General features: G+C 44.4%; 1 protein-coding gene across 2 annotated transcripts in view; it reads right to left on the reverse strand.

Moving 5' to 3' along the window:
* LOC139413449 (immunoglobulin superfamily member 21-like) overlaps window positions 1–18,526 on the reverse strand; it is a 260,296-nt gene that overhangs the window by 14,996 nt on the left and 226,774 nt on the right. For both annotated transcript variants that reach the window (XM_071160868.1, XM_071160867.1), the window contains exon 6: window positions 7,486–7,981. In XM_071160868.1, the coding sequence (XP_071016969.1) occupies window positions 7,486–7,981 (496 nt within the window). The remainder of the gene's footprint in view (window positions 1–7,485; window positions 7,982–18,526) is intronic.

An 18,526-nucleotide genomic window follows, 5' to 3' on the forward strand; every position in this document is an offset into this window, starting at 1 on the left:
TCACCTTTGAACAGCATGCAATGTGACTGACATACTGCGGCACCTGGGAGGGCATTGGCCTCACAGGGAAATAAGCCCTACTCTCCCAAGATGTTGACCAGCAACCCAACCTCCTCACTGGTCAGCCTGGAACTGTTAGCACTGTGGGATGGGTCAGTGGACACACAGTGCTCTTAGTAAACAACAGCGCTCTCTGCATCAGGTGTGCTTTGTGATTCAGCCAAACATCAGCAGGCCTAGCTTCTGACTCTACAGATTTGGATGACTGTCGATAACTCAGAAATAGACAGAGAACCTCCAGCATTGTCTGGTTGAGTTGTAGTCGAAAAATAGTGATGGAAGAAATGTGAATGATTATAAAAGCCAGTGATAAAGATGCGACTAGCTTGGCGTGTTAATTCAATTTGGCATTATCCGTATGGATGGCTGTATCTCACAGGAGGGAGATGTCCAGGACGAAACATTAGCACAGAAGTACTGGGGTCACTGATGCCAGGAGAGGTGTGGCGACTGATGAAAAGTTGAATTTACAAAATGTATGTTACTATTTGCTCAACACTATAAGGATTGTTTTAGAGTGTTCTCATTTGTTCCAAACTCATCCCTCTTGAAGGGGGGGAGAAATAATTGTTCATCACCGTATATTGTTTGAATTTTTATTTGCAATGATGCTGGATGGTATGGTTTTTTGTTGTGCTTGTTTTTTACTTGTTTCCTTTTGTCCATTCAGAACTTGTGTCCACTAACTCATCCTCCGTTTGGGTCAGATAGTTGATGGGATAATTTTGTTGGCTATTTTCTATATTAATGATAGGGAAACTTTATTCACAACTCTTGTCATGAGACATTTACTGCGTAAACTGTATTTCTCATACATTGTAGAATGTTGGCAAGTTGAAGTGTGTACTTTCACTGTATTGCAATTTGGAATGCTTTCCAAGGCTTTCTCAAAGAGTGGGGATTCATCGAATTTGCAAACTGACTCCGATGATGGGCCTGACTTGTCCAGCTAACCCACACCTTCTGATGGAGGTGATGGAGGATTCCACGATGGGACAGCTGAGCATTCTATGCAGGGTACCTCTAAAGACTGACATTCCACCCCGGTGGGACTATACCTTCTATGAGGAGAGCTCCAGGACTGTAACTGCCATGGATGAGCAGTTCATGCAAGCCAAGCTGGGGGCGACCATCTTCTTGAGTGCCTCTACTGCCTTGGCCAAATACACATACACCTGGGACTTGGTGTATCTCGCATGCGTCTTGGCGAGCCTGCTTGTGGGAACTATAACACTGGTTCAATGCTGTTATTTCACAACTCAAAGGTTCCAAACAGGGGATTACTGTAGTTGATAAAAATAGAAAGAGTGAACAAATGTGAACGATGATGAAGGCCAGTGACGAAGAGGTGTCTAGTAACTAGCCTGGCGTGTTGATTCAATTTGGCATTGTCCGGATGGATAGTTGTATATTTGCATCACACTGGAGAGAGCCATACCTTTGCTGTGGCAATATCCAGGACTAGACATTCCCACGGAAGTCCTGGGGTCACTAATGCCAGGAAAGGTGTGACGACTGCTGAAACCTTGAATTGGCGAAATGAATGTTACTGTGTGAATTAAATTGTCGTGTTTAGTTTGTTTCAAGAGCTTGTAAAGAGCTACACAATTTCGATGTCTCATTGCATTGTATGTTTTCTGGTTGATGTATTTTGGGTTGACTGGTTATCAGGCACATTCCTGTTGTCTGTTCATAACATTCACATTTTGTTTATAAGATTATAATCTGGATGTGTTGCTCCTGCCTTTTATTTTCACTAGGAAACTGCCAATAAATCTTAATTCAGGTTGGGATGTACTGCTTGAATTTGGTTAAAAGGGCAATGAATTCACTCATACTTTGAGGACTTGTTAGCAAGCTCGTGTGTGTATCAGACACACATTTCTTTCTCTTAGAGATTATTCTGAATTGAAGACATGCGTAACCACGTTAAATCGTATTTAGTTGATAGTAATTTACTCTGTTATTCTGTAACGCATAATGTATTTCATGTACACTGTAATTGTTTGAGTGTTAATTATTTCATGACTAATACATCCAATTAGTTGAATCAAGTAAATATATTCCTAATATTACAGAGTGATTATTTGATTGACTTTACAGTCATAATTTAGTAGGTCTATAGGTAGTTGTTATTTACACTACACATAGCATATGCTTGGGTTCCACCTTGACATCCCTGATCTACTTGACTCAATAAATTAATGCTAGAACACTGGTTGCCAGGATTAGCTATTTGTATCTAGCCTCTTAATAATTGCACAACGGTGCAAGATTGACACATGTTTATTATAGTCATACTGAGTCGGTGATGCAAGGATTCGCACAGGACTTGTTGCATTTATTCACATAATAATGGAGTCAGATTGATGAATGTACACATTTATAAACTGGGTGGATCGAACACTGAATGCTGATTGGCTGACAGTCGTGGTATATTAGACAGTATACCACTGGTATGACAAAGCATGTGTTATTTTTGTAATTACGCTGGTAACCGGGGGTTTGTGGTATAAGGCCAATATACTACAGCTAAGGGCTCGACTCCGCGATGCGTCGTGCCTTAGAACAGCCCTTAGCTGTGGTATATTGGCCTTATACCACACTCCCTTGTGCCTTATTGCTTAAATATAGAGTGGTTTCACTGTGTGGGAGAGAGAGCGAAGACATAACAAACAATTGAAAAGGGGTGACTGTGGGATCATTGCGTCATCATCAATCCAACACTATCATTCATCTCACACATCCAACCCGCAGCCTGCACTGGACTCCTTACAATACCAAGATGAGAGTGTGATAAATATGGAGATGAGACACAGGTGAACATAGAGACACACGCACGCACAGATGCATGCATGCATGCACGCACACGCACCACAAACATCAACACAGAGACAGACACTCTCAAACTGTACACCAGCCTTCCTGAAATAGAACATCTGCTCTGTGATTATCACGGTCTGGGGAGGAAATGGCTGGTGGACGCAGGCATGGATCATATTTCAGCATCATATATGAAATTATAATTCCTCCAGTCTTTTCATGCTGCTGAATAATAGATCATGCAAATAAAAGGAGTACAGTCCTTTTAATTATTCAGATGCACTGAGTTAATGAATTCTGGAACTGAGGCGAATGGTGAGACCCAGGCAAGAAACTCATAGAGGTGTGGCCCATTCTGAGAAGCTCCCAAGGCTCCATCCCAAATCAATTTGTAAGGCGCGCACAGAGCAGCTTGTTAATATTCATGATATGTAATACAACTTTGATTGGTTTTTGGTTAGTACATGACTCCATATGTGTTATTTAATCGTTTTTTTCTCTTCACTATTATTCTACAATGTAGACAATATTAAAAATAAAGAAAAACCCTTGAATGAGTAGGTGTGTCCAAACCTTTGACTGGTACTGTATGTGACAGGGACTCCAGACATTTACGGATTATAAATGCAAAGCCAGCCACAACGACGCATCGCACACCTTCGCCCACTTCGAGAAAAACAACAGAGAGCCGCCAACGTGGTCCCCCGATGGTCACTAGGACTGTGTGCTCTCATTTTCCGTGTCAGATGTGAGTAAGTCATTTTCCGTGTCAGATGTGAGTAAGTCATTTAAGCATGTTAACCCAAGCCTTATCTTAAAAGCATTTGTAGACCAGCTGGCTGGAGTGTTCATGGATATGCTTGAGCGGTATACAGTATATACCGTATACCGGGGTATTTGGAAATAAACACGGGATGGTTTTTCAATAAAGTCAAAACTATTTCTTCAAAGATTTTCTACAAATTAGAATATTAGTAGTTACTTCATAAGTAAATACCTGCAGTCAACTTGTGCAATGCACTACATTATAAAGCTTACCGTAGTTCCCCAGAACAGTTGAGCCAGTCACGTGTTTGTTTGTTATAGCACAGTGGGAGAAAGCGGGAGATGGTGATTCCATATCGTTCTGTATCTATCGGCAAATTTCTGTTGTGCGGCGCACATTAGGTGATGAAGTTACACTTGTGTGCAATTCACTACTAAATATTTGCCATCAGATATCTAATAATGGATTTCTGCCAGAAGTCAAAGAGCTCTGGATGAGTTATCTGTACAGTTGTCATTTCTTCCTTCTAGCTTTTCCCCTCTGCTCCTTTCCTTCAGAAAAGCATGCATCACAACTTTGTTAATTTGCACAATTTCTCTAGTTCCCTTTCGCTTGAAAATGTCCACACTCAACGAAAATGGCAATCGGTAGCTATTAGCTATGCTTGTATTACTTTATGAGCTGTATTTGCTTGTCTTTGCAATTAGTTTGTTAGTTTTCACTCATTAGCATTTAGCTAACAGCGTCTATGTGATTGTGCTATTGGTTTGTGCTAATTTTGTTAGCATTATGGGAATTGAGGCCCAATGGGATTTTCTTATGTTTTTAGCACCACCTTGTGTGCTAGCCAATAATACCGTAAATCCCGGGATGAGAGAAGACCAATATGACAATATGATCATCTGGATACCACCCCAGCCTAATTACAGACATTCAATCTTTCAATATCCCAGTCTTTTGTACCCACTTGCTTCAAGATGTTCACCGTTGTTCCTGTACCCAAGATAGTGAAAGTAACTTAACTAAATGACTATAGCCCCGTAGCACTGACTTTGGTCATCATAAGGTGCTTTGCGAGGCTAGGGAACGACTATCACTTCCACCTTAGTCAACACCCTAAACAAACTACAATTTGCATATCTCCCCAACAGATCCATGGAAGACATAATCGCCATTGCACTGCACACTGCTCTATCCCACCTGCACATGAGAAATACCTATGTAAGAATCCTGTTCATCGACTACAGCTCAGCCTTCAACCCCATACTCCCTCCAAGCTCATCACTAAGCTCAAGGCCCTGGGTCTGAACCCCTTCCTGTGTAACTGGGTCCTGGACTTCCTAATGGGTTGCCCCAAGTGGTGAAGGTAGGCAACAACTCTCCGCCACGCTGATCCTCAGCACATGGGGCCCACAGGTGTACATGTTTAGCTCCTTCCTGTACTTCCTGTTCACCCATGTCTTGTTGCCCCCCATGTCTCCAACTCAATTATCAAGTTGGCTGACAACACAAGAGTGGTAGGCCTGATTACCAACAACGACAAGACAGCCTACAGTGAGGAGGTGATGGCCCTGGTGTAGCGATGCCAGGAAAATATCATCACTGACAAGCAGAAATGGTCCCTTCACACAGACAGCGTGTTGAAGAAGGTGCACCACCGACTCTTCAACCTCAGGAGACTGAAAAAAATTAAGCTTGGTCCCTAAGACCATCACAAACTTTTACAGATGCACAATTGAGGGTATCCTGTCATGCTGTATCACCGCCTGGTATGGCAATTGCACAGTCTGCAACCGCAGGGCTCTCCAGAGGGGGGTGCGGTCAGCCCAACGCATCACCGGGGGCACACTGACTACCTTCCAGGACATCTACAGCAGCCAGTGTAGATGGGAAGGACAAGAAGAAGATCATAAAGGACCATTTAGAAGGCTGGAGACAGTACAGGTGCATCAAGGCTGGGAACGAGAGACTTAGAAACAGCTTCTACTGTATTTTCAGGACAACAAACACTCACAACTAGCTGGTCTCCACCCAGTACCCTGCCCTGAACCTTAGTCACTGTTATAGCCTGGTAATCTACCCTGCGCCTTAGAGACTGCTGCCCTATGTAAATAGTAATTGAACACTGGTCACTTTAATAATGTTTACATATTGTTTTACCCGCTTAATATATACTGTATTCCAATCATGGTTCATCCTATAGCACTACCACTGTACACACATTTTCTATTCATATACTGTTCATACTGTCTTTACACACCATTATATGTATATATATTTATATTCAGGTCTCTGGCATTGCTCGTTCTGATATTTGTTAATTAATTAATTAATTAATTACATATTTCTGGATTATGTGTATTGTTTTTTACATTTTTATTATTGCTTGGTATTACCACATTGTTGGAGCTCGAAACAAACATTTTTCTGCATCTGCGATAGTATCTTCAAATCTGTGTATGTGACCAATAAGCTTTGACTTGATATTAAATCAGTGAAATATGTATTACTTATGGACAGTGCAAAAACTTCCCTCTGAGCACACACTAGTTGGATCAAAGTTCTTTCCACATAATGTCTATGAAATTATATTGAACAAACGTGGAATAGACGTTGAATTGACGTCAGTGCTCAGAGGGTTCCTTTTAATTTCCTCACCAAACACAGCTCTGAAAGCCAGGGCCAAGGGACAGGAGTGAATGACAGGTCCCAGGAGCAATTAGCTGGATTAAACTGTATAATCAAAAGATAGGTTCTGGCCCGTCTGGGGGAAATACTTAAAATGTGTCCAGTTTTAGATTATTACATCCAACCAGGATATTATAGATAATGTTTTCAAGTGGTGACATAATTCTAACCATACGTGATATTTACTACAGTATATGAACACATGTAATTGCTATTATTACTACTCTATAACAACAGCAGCTCTCACTCATACTACCCCAGGTTCAATCTGCTTCAAGCAGGTTTATGAATGCTTTGAATTTCAAGTGTACTCCAATTAAAATCAACAAATGCACATTTTCTGTTCTCGACTCTCAGGGTGGTGAGGAGGAATGTCTGCAGAAGCTGTTTTCATCCCTTTAAAGAACAAAGCTACTGGTAAATGAATGGCTTGAATCACAGCATAGAAAAACCTTGTCAAAATATGAAAGCCATTGACAGTTAGCAAGGCTTTCTCTGGGCCTCCTTCTGTGTTGGTTGAGTGTATTTCTAGCTCCGCTGTTGTTGTTGTTCTCACAGAAAAACTCCAAAAGCTTCACACAGTTAAAGTGTGAGCGGTTAGAGCCGCCCCATGTCTATCAACACACCACGGTGAGAAAGGGACACTAGCAGGAGGAGAAGGCCTCTCTAAAGGTGTGAAGGAGATGAAAGCTGGCGTTCTGAGGATATTAAGTGTGCACACAGCGTGTAACTTGTACCTGTACGAGCAGCAGCAGCTTCTCCTTACTGCACCACACTCCGCCCTCTACCATTTACTCTTTTCTCAGTGAACTTAATGTTTCTGTTTATCATATCAGCACTGCATCGCCTCATCCAAGAACCTCCTCCAATACAGGACATCACATGGCTGATTGTGTATAAATTCTCATTTGACTTCCTTAATTCAGGTTGACTTCTTCAATAACGGTTGTGAGTTAACTCAATTTAGCTACAGACAGCTCGATGAATTGCCTTGTCAGTCACTACACAATTAAGCATCAAATGGAAATCAGTGTTGTTCTGAGTAGATTCGCGAGGGATACATAAGGAGGCTCAGAGATTGAGTACGGCGATTGGGAAACAAGGAGAGGGATAGTGGGTTAGGGGAAGGATATTTCTGTTGTACTCACCCAGTGTGACCTCTGTCTGCATGGGCATGGAGAGTGCTGGGTGCTTGACCTCACAGCTGAACATGGCGTCATTGTCCAGCTGGGGGTTAAGGGTCCAGGTGAGTCTGGCCTGCACCAGCACAGAGCCATCACTCTGGGAGATGTGGGTGTGACTGAAGTAGTAGAGTGGGTCAGTGCTCTGGACCCAGCGAGGGAACTCCCGGCTCACAACTGTCTCTGGAATGATCTCCGTGGCAGGGCTGGGCTGCTCCTTCTGCTGCCGACCCTGGGTGTGCTGGCCCGGGGTCCAACGACGCTCAGGGCTCTCGGTGAACATGCGGGCTGGCCGGCCCTCGGGGTCCAACAGGGAGAGGGACCTCTGCAGCTTGGTGTCGTCCAGGTCTCTGCTGATGAGTGGCCTGGCACCACGCACCCCTGCTGAGCCACCGCCGTCCTCGGCTGAGGGGTGGATGTAGGATATCACCTCTATCAACTCTCCATCCCGCTTAAAGTACACCTGAGAGAGAGAGACCGAGGGGAGAGGGGGAGAGATCGAGAGACAAACAAAAAAGGGTAAAGAGAGGAGAGATTTGGGTTGAATTACAGTATATCCTTTCCAATTGTCTTATTACAACCAGTTGTGATAATGGTATGTGGTTATTCAGTCACCAGTGAGCTGGTGAAGAGGAGATGTGTCAGATGCTTGCTCGGTGCTGGTGTTCAGCAGGGATTTTCAATGATATTACAGGAGTTTCCTTACATCATTATGAGGATATAATGATCTCCGGCTGGTTAATCTCTTGACAGGAAATTCAAGCTCCTATTTTAATACATAACCTCCAGATATTAGCTTTAAAATCAGGATGCAGAGCTACTGCCCTTGGCATCGGTAGTTGTGAAGCTCCCTACTCATACCGTGATTTTTGATTTTCACTTTTCTTTATTTGAAGAGAAAAAAGTAATCCGCAGTCAGTTACGGGACCTTTGGACATTTGGAACCAATTTGCACGAGATCAAAGTATCGTTACCCTATATAGTACATTTTACGCCAATGTTTGGATTTTCTGTTAAAGGGGATTGTTGAGGCATGCTTTGATTTGACGCCACCTCAGGGGCTTTTCACTCAGCTGTGTAAATAGCAGTAATTTGTGTAAACAACTGTGACGTAAGGCCATGCTCCTGGGGATTGACTCTGTATGGCTCCATGTGAACAATAGGGAGGAAACAGACAACCAACACTCTTCCTAACATGAACACAACACTTTCAGGTTTATAGGCTTTCACCTACAGCACATCATAGACAGTCCACAGCCATTGGTTAAACAATGATCAAGGGATTAAACTGACTCCTCCATATGGTGTACTATATCTCCTTGTGTAGCACAACAATGCATGTACAGTATCCATGCAAGTAACAAGATAATACAATAGTACTACAGTGTATATTGTACAGTAGTAACACAAATACAAATACAGAGCCTTGAATATAAATTAACTAATCAGTGCTGTGTTGACTGCACTGTGTAGGCCTATACCTGAAACATCAAGGGAGATAAAGAGCACTGTAGGTTCTGGTATGTACTGACCTCAACGCCTCCTAAACTGACTCCGTTTAACAACTTTCACAACTCTAGAGTATCAGCTAATCATTGACCTTACTCCCACCATTACCTTCTGTACTACCTACCTGCACAATAAAAAATAATTTTGTTTGGGTATTGTAGAAAACCAATTTGGTAAGAAATGTGGAGAAAAAGGATAATGTAATGAACTTGTGCTTGTTTGCTCTTGGGAAAAAATTGTGTGGGCTGTAAGCATTTAATTATGTCACTGGTGATGGAATGGCTGGCTACATTGACATTTTAAAAAGTTATAATTCTATAAATCACCACTGTTTTGATCCAGAACATACAACAAAGACAAGCTCTATGATGTGTCATTCCTATTCAGAGAGGGGAAATATGATCAAGATTTGCAGAAGCAATGGCACATTTGATGCAGTCCCATTTTATGTATCTACTCCTGACCAGTGTGGGGCACTATCTCTCCTACTTTCCCAAACAATGAAGTGAGTGCTGTACCCATTGTAAGTCACAAGGACTCAGCCAATTCTGTAAAAACTAAGTGTAGTGATCTCCAAGGTTAATACTACTGTACATTCAGTTTATTTATGCTTTCTTTAATTAAAATACTATACATTTTGACAGAGAAAACTGTTGCTCTCAAGGTTGTTTTGTACCAAAGGAATCTTTGGCACGCCTTAGTTTCCCTGCATGTTCTCCAAGACAGTAAGAGTGAGGATACCTTGTGTTAGGGCTGGAAGGTTTGCATCATATGAACCTCAGGTGCCAGTGAGAGAGTATCATTACACATGTATATACAATCCCATTATTATTTTAGATTCTTCTTTATGTTATCTTGAAGTGGCTCAATAATTCACACACAGGTACTGCATATGCGTGATAGACGGTACTCTCTGGGAGATAGAAGGCTTTAAAAATAGTTTCAATGATTGAATAGGAATTTTTCTGTATTTTATTGGTTTACTATACGCATAGCTTACAATTACTACATAGTGGTGGGAAAAATACCTTTTGTTACATTTCATGGATTCCCTTTTATGAAATCCTCGGTCACATTATGAAAGAAATACACTGATCACTCTAACGTTGCTTTAAATTTGTAAATACACCTTAGGTAGAAGAGGTAGAAGATATCTTCATATTCACAAGTCAAACTGATCCACCTACCTAATATACCTAACCGTCCAGTTTCACTTACTTTAGGTTAGGCCTAATCAGCATGCTCAAGGCAATGAAAACCCCATTGTTATAAAGATGTTTTGAGCAGGCAATTATTTGGGGGGTCAGCATATGAGTCTTGCTGCTGGCTGTAATTTAGACAGTGGGCAGTGGTAGCTGTGCTGTAATGAGAAGCTGTTTGTGGTTTTCAATGGTCTTTATGCATGGCCCTTCACAGTGGAATTAAGTGATTATCAATCTCGCCTCTGTTCTACATCCCCAAATGCTTCAGACAATGGAGTCAGAGCACACACCACCTGCTTCAGTCGGATTCGAGAGAGCTTCGACAAACAAACAAGGAAGTCATTCTGAACGCCCGCCAAAGCGCAATGCATTGGTGGTGGCAAAATTAAGCTGGTGCGTGTGCGGCATGAGGTAGGCTCTGCATTACGCCTGTGAATAGACATTGATGAAAAGCACCTGCACTTCAGATAGTGCCAGCCTTAACCCCCTGGCCCTAACACCTCGACTACAAAGCTCATTTGAAACATAACAATTAGCGTTGAAAGGTACCGGTACCTTACCAAAGTTACTGGAATCTTAAGTAATTTTGGTACTTAACAGACAATCTATGACAATCTATCATAACTTTGGTAATTTATACTTGACTAACTTAAATAAAATAATAATAAAAAAAAAATATATAGTATTAATTTTGTATATCTGTGTCCATATTGGCCATGAGTGGCTGTAGATAGTCTATTTTCTCTTGAACCATATGGTCTAACATTTTACTTTTTTCACAACTGCTACCAGTTTGATGCCAAAACATTTACAACAAATACATCCTGACATACTAAAATAAATAAAAATGTTAAAAAATATATATATATTTATTTAATGTTGAAACCCTCATATTAAATACCAATGATATTCACTAAGTTGATGCTTTATATTTAGGATATTGTTTAACAGCTCTGTCATTCTACTTTTTTTATTTGAAAATCATCTTATTTAACTATTTCATATATTTTACATGTGCTGAGGCCACAAAGAGGGCCAGAAAGAGCTCCTGAGTGGCGCAGTAGTCTAAGGCACTGCATCTCAGTGCTAAGGGCGTCACTACAGACCCTGGTACGATCCTGGGCTGTATCACAACCGGCTGTGTTTGAAGTCCCATAGGATGGCGCACGTTAGGGTTTGGCTGGGGTAGGCTGTCATGGTAAATAAGAATTTGTTCTTAATTTACTTGCCTAGTTAAATAAAAAGATAGAATTACAGACACCTGTAAAAATAATAACTACCCAAAAGGACCACTAGATGTATTGTTATAGATTACATACAATCCTTGAGAAATACCCAAATTCTGGTAATTTACTGGCAAACATTGAAGGTTTCCAGTAATATACCCTCCCTTTGCAACCCTAGTAACAATAACCCTTTCTCTTCACTCAATGGCCCAAATATACCTTAATGTTGCCACAATGAATCATTGTGCTGTCAGAAGGCGTGTGTGAGAGAGAGAGAGAGAGAGAGAGAGAGTAAAAAAGCGAGAGACAGAGAGAGAGCACATGAGAGAGAGAGAGTGAGACAGTGAAAGAGAAAGAAGCTTAATCATCTCTCATTATTTAGCTGTCATTATCCTTCCCGTTTTCAATCAATGGTTACTTGTGCTCTGAGGATTCTGTAATGGATGTCATGAGAACTATTACTATTATGTGAATAGCTTGTTAAAAGTATCTAAAACGGAAGATGATGCACCTTCTACAGTACCTAGTGACAACAACAACATGCTTGTTCCTTGTATAATAAGCTACAAGCAGACAAATGAAGCGTTCTGGTGAATAACTGGTGAAAGAAAGGAATGCACAGTCAGTGCACAGCTCTTTGTATACAGCCATTGATTACGCTTACATGTTACATTTTGTCTCAACCAGTAATGTAGTGGAACAAAAATATGTGGGTAAAACGATCTTTAGTTGCAGTGAAAAAATACATGAGTTTTCTGCAAATTATGGGTAAACTTGCATTTACCCTCCACCACACCACTGGCCTCAACCTAAAAAACTCCTGCCTAGAAACAAATGGCGGCTGAGCACATAAGCTGCAATGTGAAAGGATGTAGGCTAACCAAAACTGTTGACCAGTTAAATGGTGTTTGTATAAACGCAGAACATGCTTTGATAAACATTTAGAAAAGCATCTAAGACTGGGCTTGCAAAGATATGACAGAAAATAGAGCTGACAACAGCTAGTTTTGTATTAATATGCCAGGCAACAGCACTGACAAAGAGAAAATTAGTGTCATCAAAAGGCAGATAGGCCTCAGTATTCTCTCAGAAAAAAAGGTTTAGATTTGTTCTTAAAGGAGAACAACTGCTTGTCACTTGGTTTGTATCCTGTAAGGTCATCCTTTGTACCTTTTAGTTATAGGAACATAATTTCCCCCAGTTCATATCTGAGGTAGGAACTGGGGAACCCCCACAGTGACAAAGCCATATCCCACTGGGCGCAGATGTCAATTCAACATCTATTCCACGTTGGTTCAACATGAGATGGAAACAACGCTGATTCAACCAGCGTGTGCCCAGTGGGATGCTTCTAGTAAGTGACAAAATGTACCTCCACCATAGACCACTTAAACAGGTACAACACAAAAAGCCACACTAAGCCATGCCTCCAATATAGTTTCCCAGTGTGCCTTGCCTTTGAGTGAATTGTAGAGTTGTTGAATTCATTCAATTTCAGGCACATCAGGCATACATGTAGGGTTGCAAGATACCCAGATCTTTCCCAAGATACCTAGATTTTCAAGAAATCCTTGTTGATGGATTTCCTGCTTATTCCCTCCCATTTTCAGGAATCTTCCAAAAGGGATTTCTGGAAAACGTGGGAAATTTGAGAAAGTTACCAGGATTTTGCAACTCTACTTGCAAGTTATATTATACTGCTTTCAAAGTGATGTGTAATTCCTATTGGAATCCAGACAGAATTAGGATATCCAACAGTTGGAATTTTGATTCACCTGCAACCCTCATTCATTATGGGGATTAGGAACATTGTGAGGAGACTACTTAAACCATTTAAACTGGAACAACCATTTCAGTAATGGGTGCATAAAATCTAACTAACTGATTGGATTAGTTTAGAAAAATGTATGTTGTTTATCTTTGTGTAGCGTAAGATTAATCTATCAATCAATGTACATGTAAAAACGCAGATATTAAAAACAATTACTTAAAAAAATCTATGAGCAGTAGAGCATTCTAGGAAATATGATAATGATTATGGTACAAAGGGTACCACCTCAGTGACAAAGCTGTTAGTTTCTTGTCTGTGGCAAAACATGTGTCATTTTACCTTATGGTGGGTACTGAGGGTACACAAAATACATTTGTACCCTTGGAAACAGAAATGTAGCTTCACACCTTACCCCATTTCTGAGAGTGTGATTATTGTACCTTCATATTCAAAATGTTGGGTACAAAAATGTACCATTACTCTCTTTATCTACACATGTGCCCTAAAAGGTACTGGACAGTACCATGTGAGATCCCTGTGTTTTCCTCTGGTTAGTTTCTAATATGCACAAAAAAAGTTTCAAACATTGGAAATACTATGCTGGTGATTTCTTCTTATTTGACTTTTATTATTATCAATGCTTTCATCCACTGGACCACAGCACTAGATCTTCAAGGAGATTAAAAAGAGAAATGTGCAGGATTGAGGAGTCGAGAGACACTCCTGTTATAAAATCTATCTCTGAACACTGTCAAAATATGTTTACTGGGGTTTGATTTAGTCCTACAGCACTGGGCAATTCTGGCAGGGTGATTAACTCTCCACAGAGGCATTACAACTTCCTCTGGAGTCAACACAATTATTTGCCACTACTTAGAATCATAGCTTAGCTATGTTACAAACACAGACAAATTATTCATACAGTACTTCAAGCACAGTTGCTTTGACTGAAATGGTTAGATTTCCTTGGAGACGACTCTCCTGGTCAACCAGTTTCCTCCTCATAGCGCTCTCTGCCCACTCATACCTCTCAATCTTCATCCTGAAAAACGTAACATGAATGTTACTTGCCTCCTCTTAATACTTGAAGCTCTGAGTGCTTTTGTATTGAGTCCCTGATCTATGCTTGGGCTGGCTTAGTGATGATTTATTTTTAAAGACATGGGATTAAATCATACTCAGTATAAAAAGGCAGGTTTCTTGTCTAATTTCCTAAACAAAAGTTCAAAGGTTATTTATTGAATCATTTGAATGATACATACAGATGAAATCGGAAGTTTACATACACTTAGGTTGGAGTCATTAAAACTCATTGTTCAACCACTCCACACATTTCTTGTTAACAAACTATAGTTTTGGCAAGTCGGTTATGTTACGGTTTTCTTGTGTTGAAGGAGAGGCAGACCAAAATGCAGCGTGGTTATTTCGATACATCTTTAATAAAAGATAAACACGAACAATACAAAACAATAAACGTAACGTGAAAACCTAAACAGCCTTATCTGGTGCAAACAAACACAGAGACAGGAACAATCACCCACGAAACACTCAAAGAATATGGCTGCCTAAATATGGTTCCCAATCAGAGACAACGATAAACACCTGCCTCTTATTGAGAACCACTCCAGGCAACCATAGACTTTTCTAGACAACCCATAACCTACAACAAACCCCTAGACAAAACACACCACATAAATAACCCATGTCACACCCTGGCCTGACCAAAATAATAAAGAAAACACAAAATACTAAGACCAGGGCGTGACAGAACCGCCCCACTCCAACAAAGTCTTAGTCCGCTTAATACGCGTCCTTAGATTGGCGACCCTCGCCACCGACCTTGGCCTAGTAACCCTCACCAAGGGCCCCACTGGAATGAGGGGCAGCTCCGGACTGAGGGACAGCTCGGGACTGAGGGGTAACTCGGGACTGAGGGGTAGCTCGGGACTGAGGGGTAGCTCCGGACTGAGGGGTAACTCGGGACTGAGGGGTAGCTCGGGACTGAGGGGTAGCTCGGGACTGAGGGGTAGCTCGGGACTGAGAGGAAGCTCAGAACTGAGAGGAAGCTCAGGCAGGTTGATGGATCTGGCAGATCCTGGCTGACTGGCGGTTCCGGCAGATCCTGGCTGACTGGCGGATCTTGGATAAATGGCGGATCCTAGCTAAATGGCGGATCCTGGCTGACTGGCGGCTCTGACTGCTCCATGCTGACTGGCGACTCTGGCTGCTCCACGCAGACTGGCGGCTCTGGCTGCTCCAACGCAGACTGGCGCCTCTGGCTGCTCCAACGCAGACTGGCGCCTCTGGCTGCTCCAACGCAGACTGGCGCCTCTGGCTGCTCCAACGCAGACTGGCGCCTCTGGCTGCTCCAACGCAGACTGGCGCCTCTGGCTGCTCCAACGCAGACTGGCGCCTCTGGCTGCTCCAACGCAGACTGGCGCCTCTGGCTGCTCCAACGCAGACTGGCGCCTCTGGCTGCTCCAACGCAGACTGGCGCCTCTGGCTGCTCCAACGCAGACTGGCGCCTCTGGCTGCTCCAACGCAGACTGGCGCCTCTGGCTGCTCCAACGCAGACTGGCGCCTCTGGCTGCTCCAACGCAGACTGGCGCCTCTGGCTGCTCCAACGCAGACTGGCGCCTCTGGCTGCTCCAACGCAGACTGGCGCCTCTGGCTGCTCCAACGCAGACTGGCGCCTCTGGCTGCTCCAACGCAGACTGGCGCCTCTGGCTGCTCCAACGCAGACTGGCGCCTCTGGCTGCTCCAACGCAGACTGGCGCCTCTGGCTGCTCCAACGCAGACTGGCGCCTCTGGCTGCTCCAACGCAGACTGGCGCCTCTGGCTGCTCCAACGCAGACTGGCGCCTCTGGCTGCTCCAACGCAGACTGGCGCCTCTGGCTGCTCCAACGCAGACTGGCGCCTCTGGCTGCTCCAACGCAGACTGGCGCCTCTGGCTGCTCCAACGCAGACTGGCGCCTCTGGCTGCTCCAACGCAGACTGGCGCCTCTGGCTGCTCCAACGCAGACTGGCGCCTCTGGCTGCTCCAACGCAGACTGGCGCCTCTGGCTGCTCCAACGCAGACTGGCGCCTCTGGCTGCTCCAACGCAGACTGGCGCCTCTGGCTGCTCCAACGCAGACTGGCGCCTCTGGCTGCTCCAACGCAGACTGGCGCCTCTGGCTGCTCCAACGCAGACTGGCGCCTCTGGCTGCTCCAACGCAGACTGGCGGCTCTGGCTGCTCCAACGCAGACTGGCGGCTCTGGCTGCTCCAACGCAGACTGGCGGCTCTGGCTGCTCCAACGCAGACTGGCGGCTCTGGCTGCTCCAACGCAGACTGGCGGCTCTGGCTGCTCCAACGCAGACTGGCGGCTCTGGCTGCTCCAACGCAGACTGGCGGCTCTGGCTGCTCCATGCAGACTGGCGGCTCTGGCTGCTCCATGCAGACTGGCGGCTCTGGCTGCTCCATGCAGACTGGCGGCTCTGGCTGCTCCATGCAGACTGGCGGCTCTGGCTGCTCCATGCAGACTGGCGGCTCTGGCGGCTCTATGCAGACTGGCGGCTCCTTGCAGACTGGCAGCTCTGGCGGCTCCTTGAAGACTGGCAGCTCTGGCGGCTCCTTGCAGACTGGCAGCTCTGGCAGTGCTGGACAGGCGGGAGTCTCTGGCAGCGCTGAACATTCAGGAGACTCCGGCAGCGCTGTAGAGGAGGAAGGCTCTGACAGCGCTGGACAGGCGGGAGACTCCGGCAGCGCTGGAGAGGAGGAAGGCTCGGACTGCGTTGGACAGGCGGGAGACTCCGGCAGCGCTGGAGAGGAGGAAGGCTCTGGCAGCGCTGGACAGGCAAAGCGCACTATAGGCCTGGTGCGTGGTGCTGGCACTGGTGGTACTGGGCCGAGGACACGCACAGGAAGCCTGGTGCGGGGAGCTGCCACCGGAGGGCTGGTGCGTTGAGGTGGTACTGGATAGACCGGACCGTGCAGGCGCACTGGAGCTCTTGAGCACCGAGCCTGCCCAACCTTACCTGGTTGAATGCTCCCGGTTGCCCTGCCAGTGCGGCGAGGTGGAATAGCCCGCACCGGGCTATGCAGGTGAACCGGGGACACCGTGCGCAAGGCTGGTGCCATGTAAGCCGGCCCAAGGAGACGCACTGGAGACCAGATGCGTAGAGCCGGCTTCATGACACTTGGCTCGATGCTTACTCTAGCCCGGCCGATACGCGGAGCTGGTATGTACCGCACTGGGCTATGCACCCGCACTGGAGACACCGTGCACTCCACAGCATAACACGGTGCCTGCCCGGTCTCTATAGCCCCCCGGTAAGCACAGGAAGTTAGCACAGGTCTCCTACCTGGCTTCGCCATACTCCCTATGTGCCCCCTCCCAAAACATTTTTGGGGCTGACTCTCGGGCTTCCATCCGCATCGCCGTGCTGCCTCCTCATACCAACGCCTCTCCGCCTTCGCCGCCTCCAGCTCTTCTTTGGGGCGGCGATATTCACCAGGCTGAGCCCAGGGTCCTTTTCCATCAAATATCTCCTCCCATGTCCAGAAATCTGGATTTCGCTGCTCCTGCTGCCGCTGCCTGTCACCACGCCTCTTGGTCCTGTTGTGGTGGGTGATTCTGTTACGGTATTCTTGTGTTGAAGGAGAGGCGGACCAAAATGCAGCGTGGTTATTTCGATACATCTTCAATAAAAGATAAACACGAACAATACTAATCAATAAACGTAACGTGAAAACCTAAACAGCCTTATCTGGTGCAAACAAACACAGAGACGGGAACAATCACCCACGAAACACTCAAAGAATATGGCTGCCTAAATATGGTTCCCAATCAGAGACAACGATAAACACCTGCCTCTGATTGAGAACCACTCCAGGAAACCATAGACTTTTCTAGACAACCCCACTAACCACTATCCCATAACCTACAACAAACCCCTAGACAAAACACACCACATAAATAACCCATGTCACACCCTGGCCTGACCAAAATAATAAAGAAAACACAAAATAATTAGACCAGGGCGTGACAGGTTAGGACATCTACTTTGTGCATGCCACAAGTAATTTTTCCAACAATTGTTTACAGACAGATTATTTCACTCATAATTCACAGTATCACAATTCCAGTAGGTCAGAAGTTTACAAACACTAAGATGAATGTGCCTTCAAACACCTTGGAAAATTCCAGAAAACGATGCTATGGCTTTAGAAGCTTCTGATAGGCTAATTGACATAATTTGAGTCAATTGGAGGTGTACCTGTGGATGTATTTCAAGGCCTCCCTTCAAAATCAGTGCCTC

The sequence above is a fragment of the Oncorhynchus clarkii genome, chromosome 7, assembly GCF_045791955.1.
Source record: "Oncorhynchus clarkii lewisi isolate Uvic-CL-2024 chromosome 7, UVic_Ocla_1.0, whole genome shotgun sequence".
Classification (NCBI taxonomy): Eukaryota; Metazoa; Chordata; class Actinopteri; order Salmoniformes; family Salmonidae; genus Oncorhynchus; species Oncorhynchus clarkii.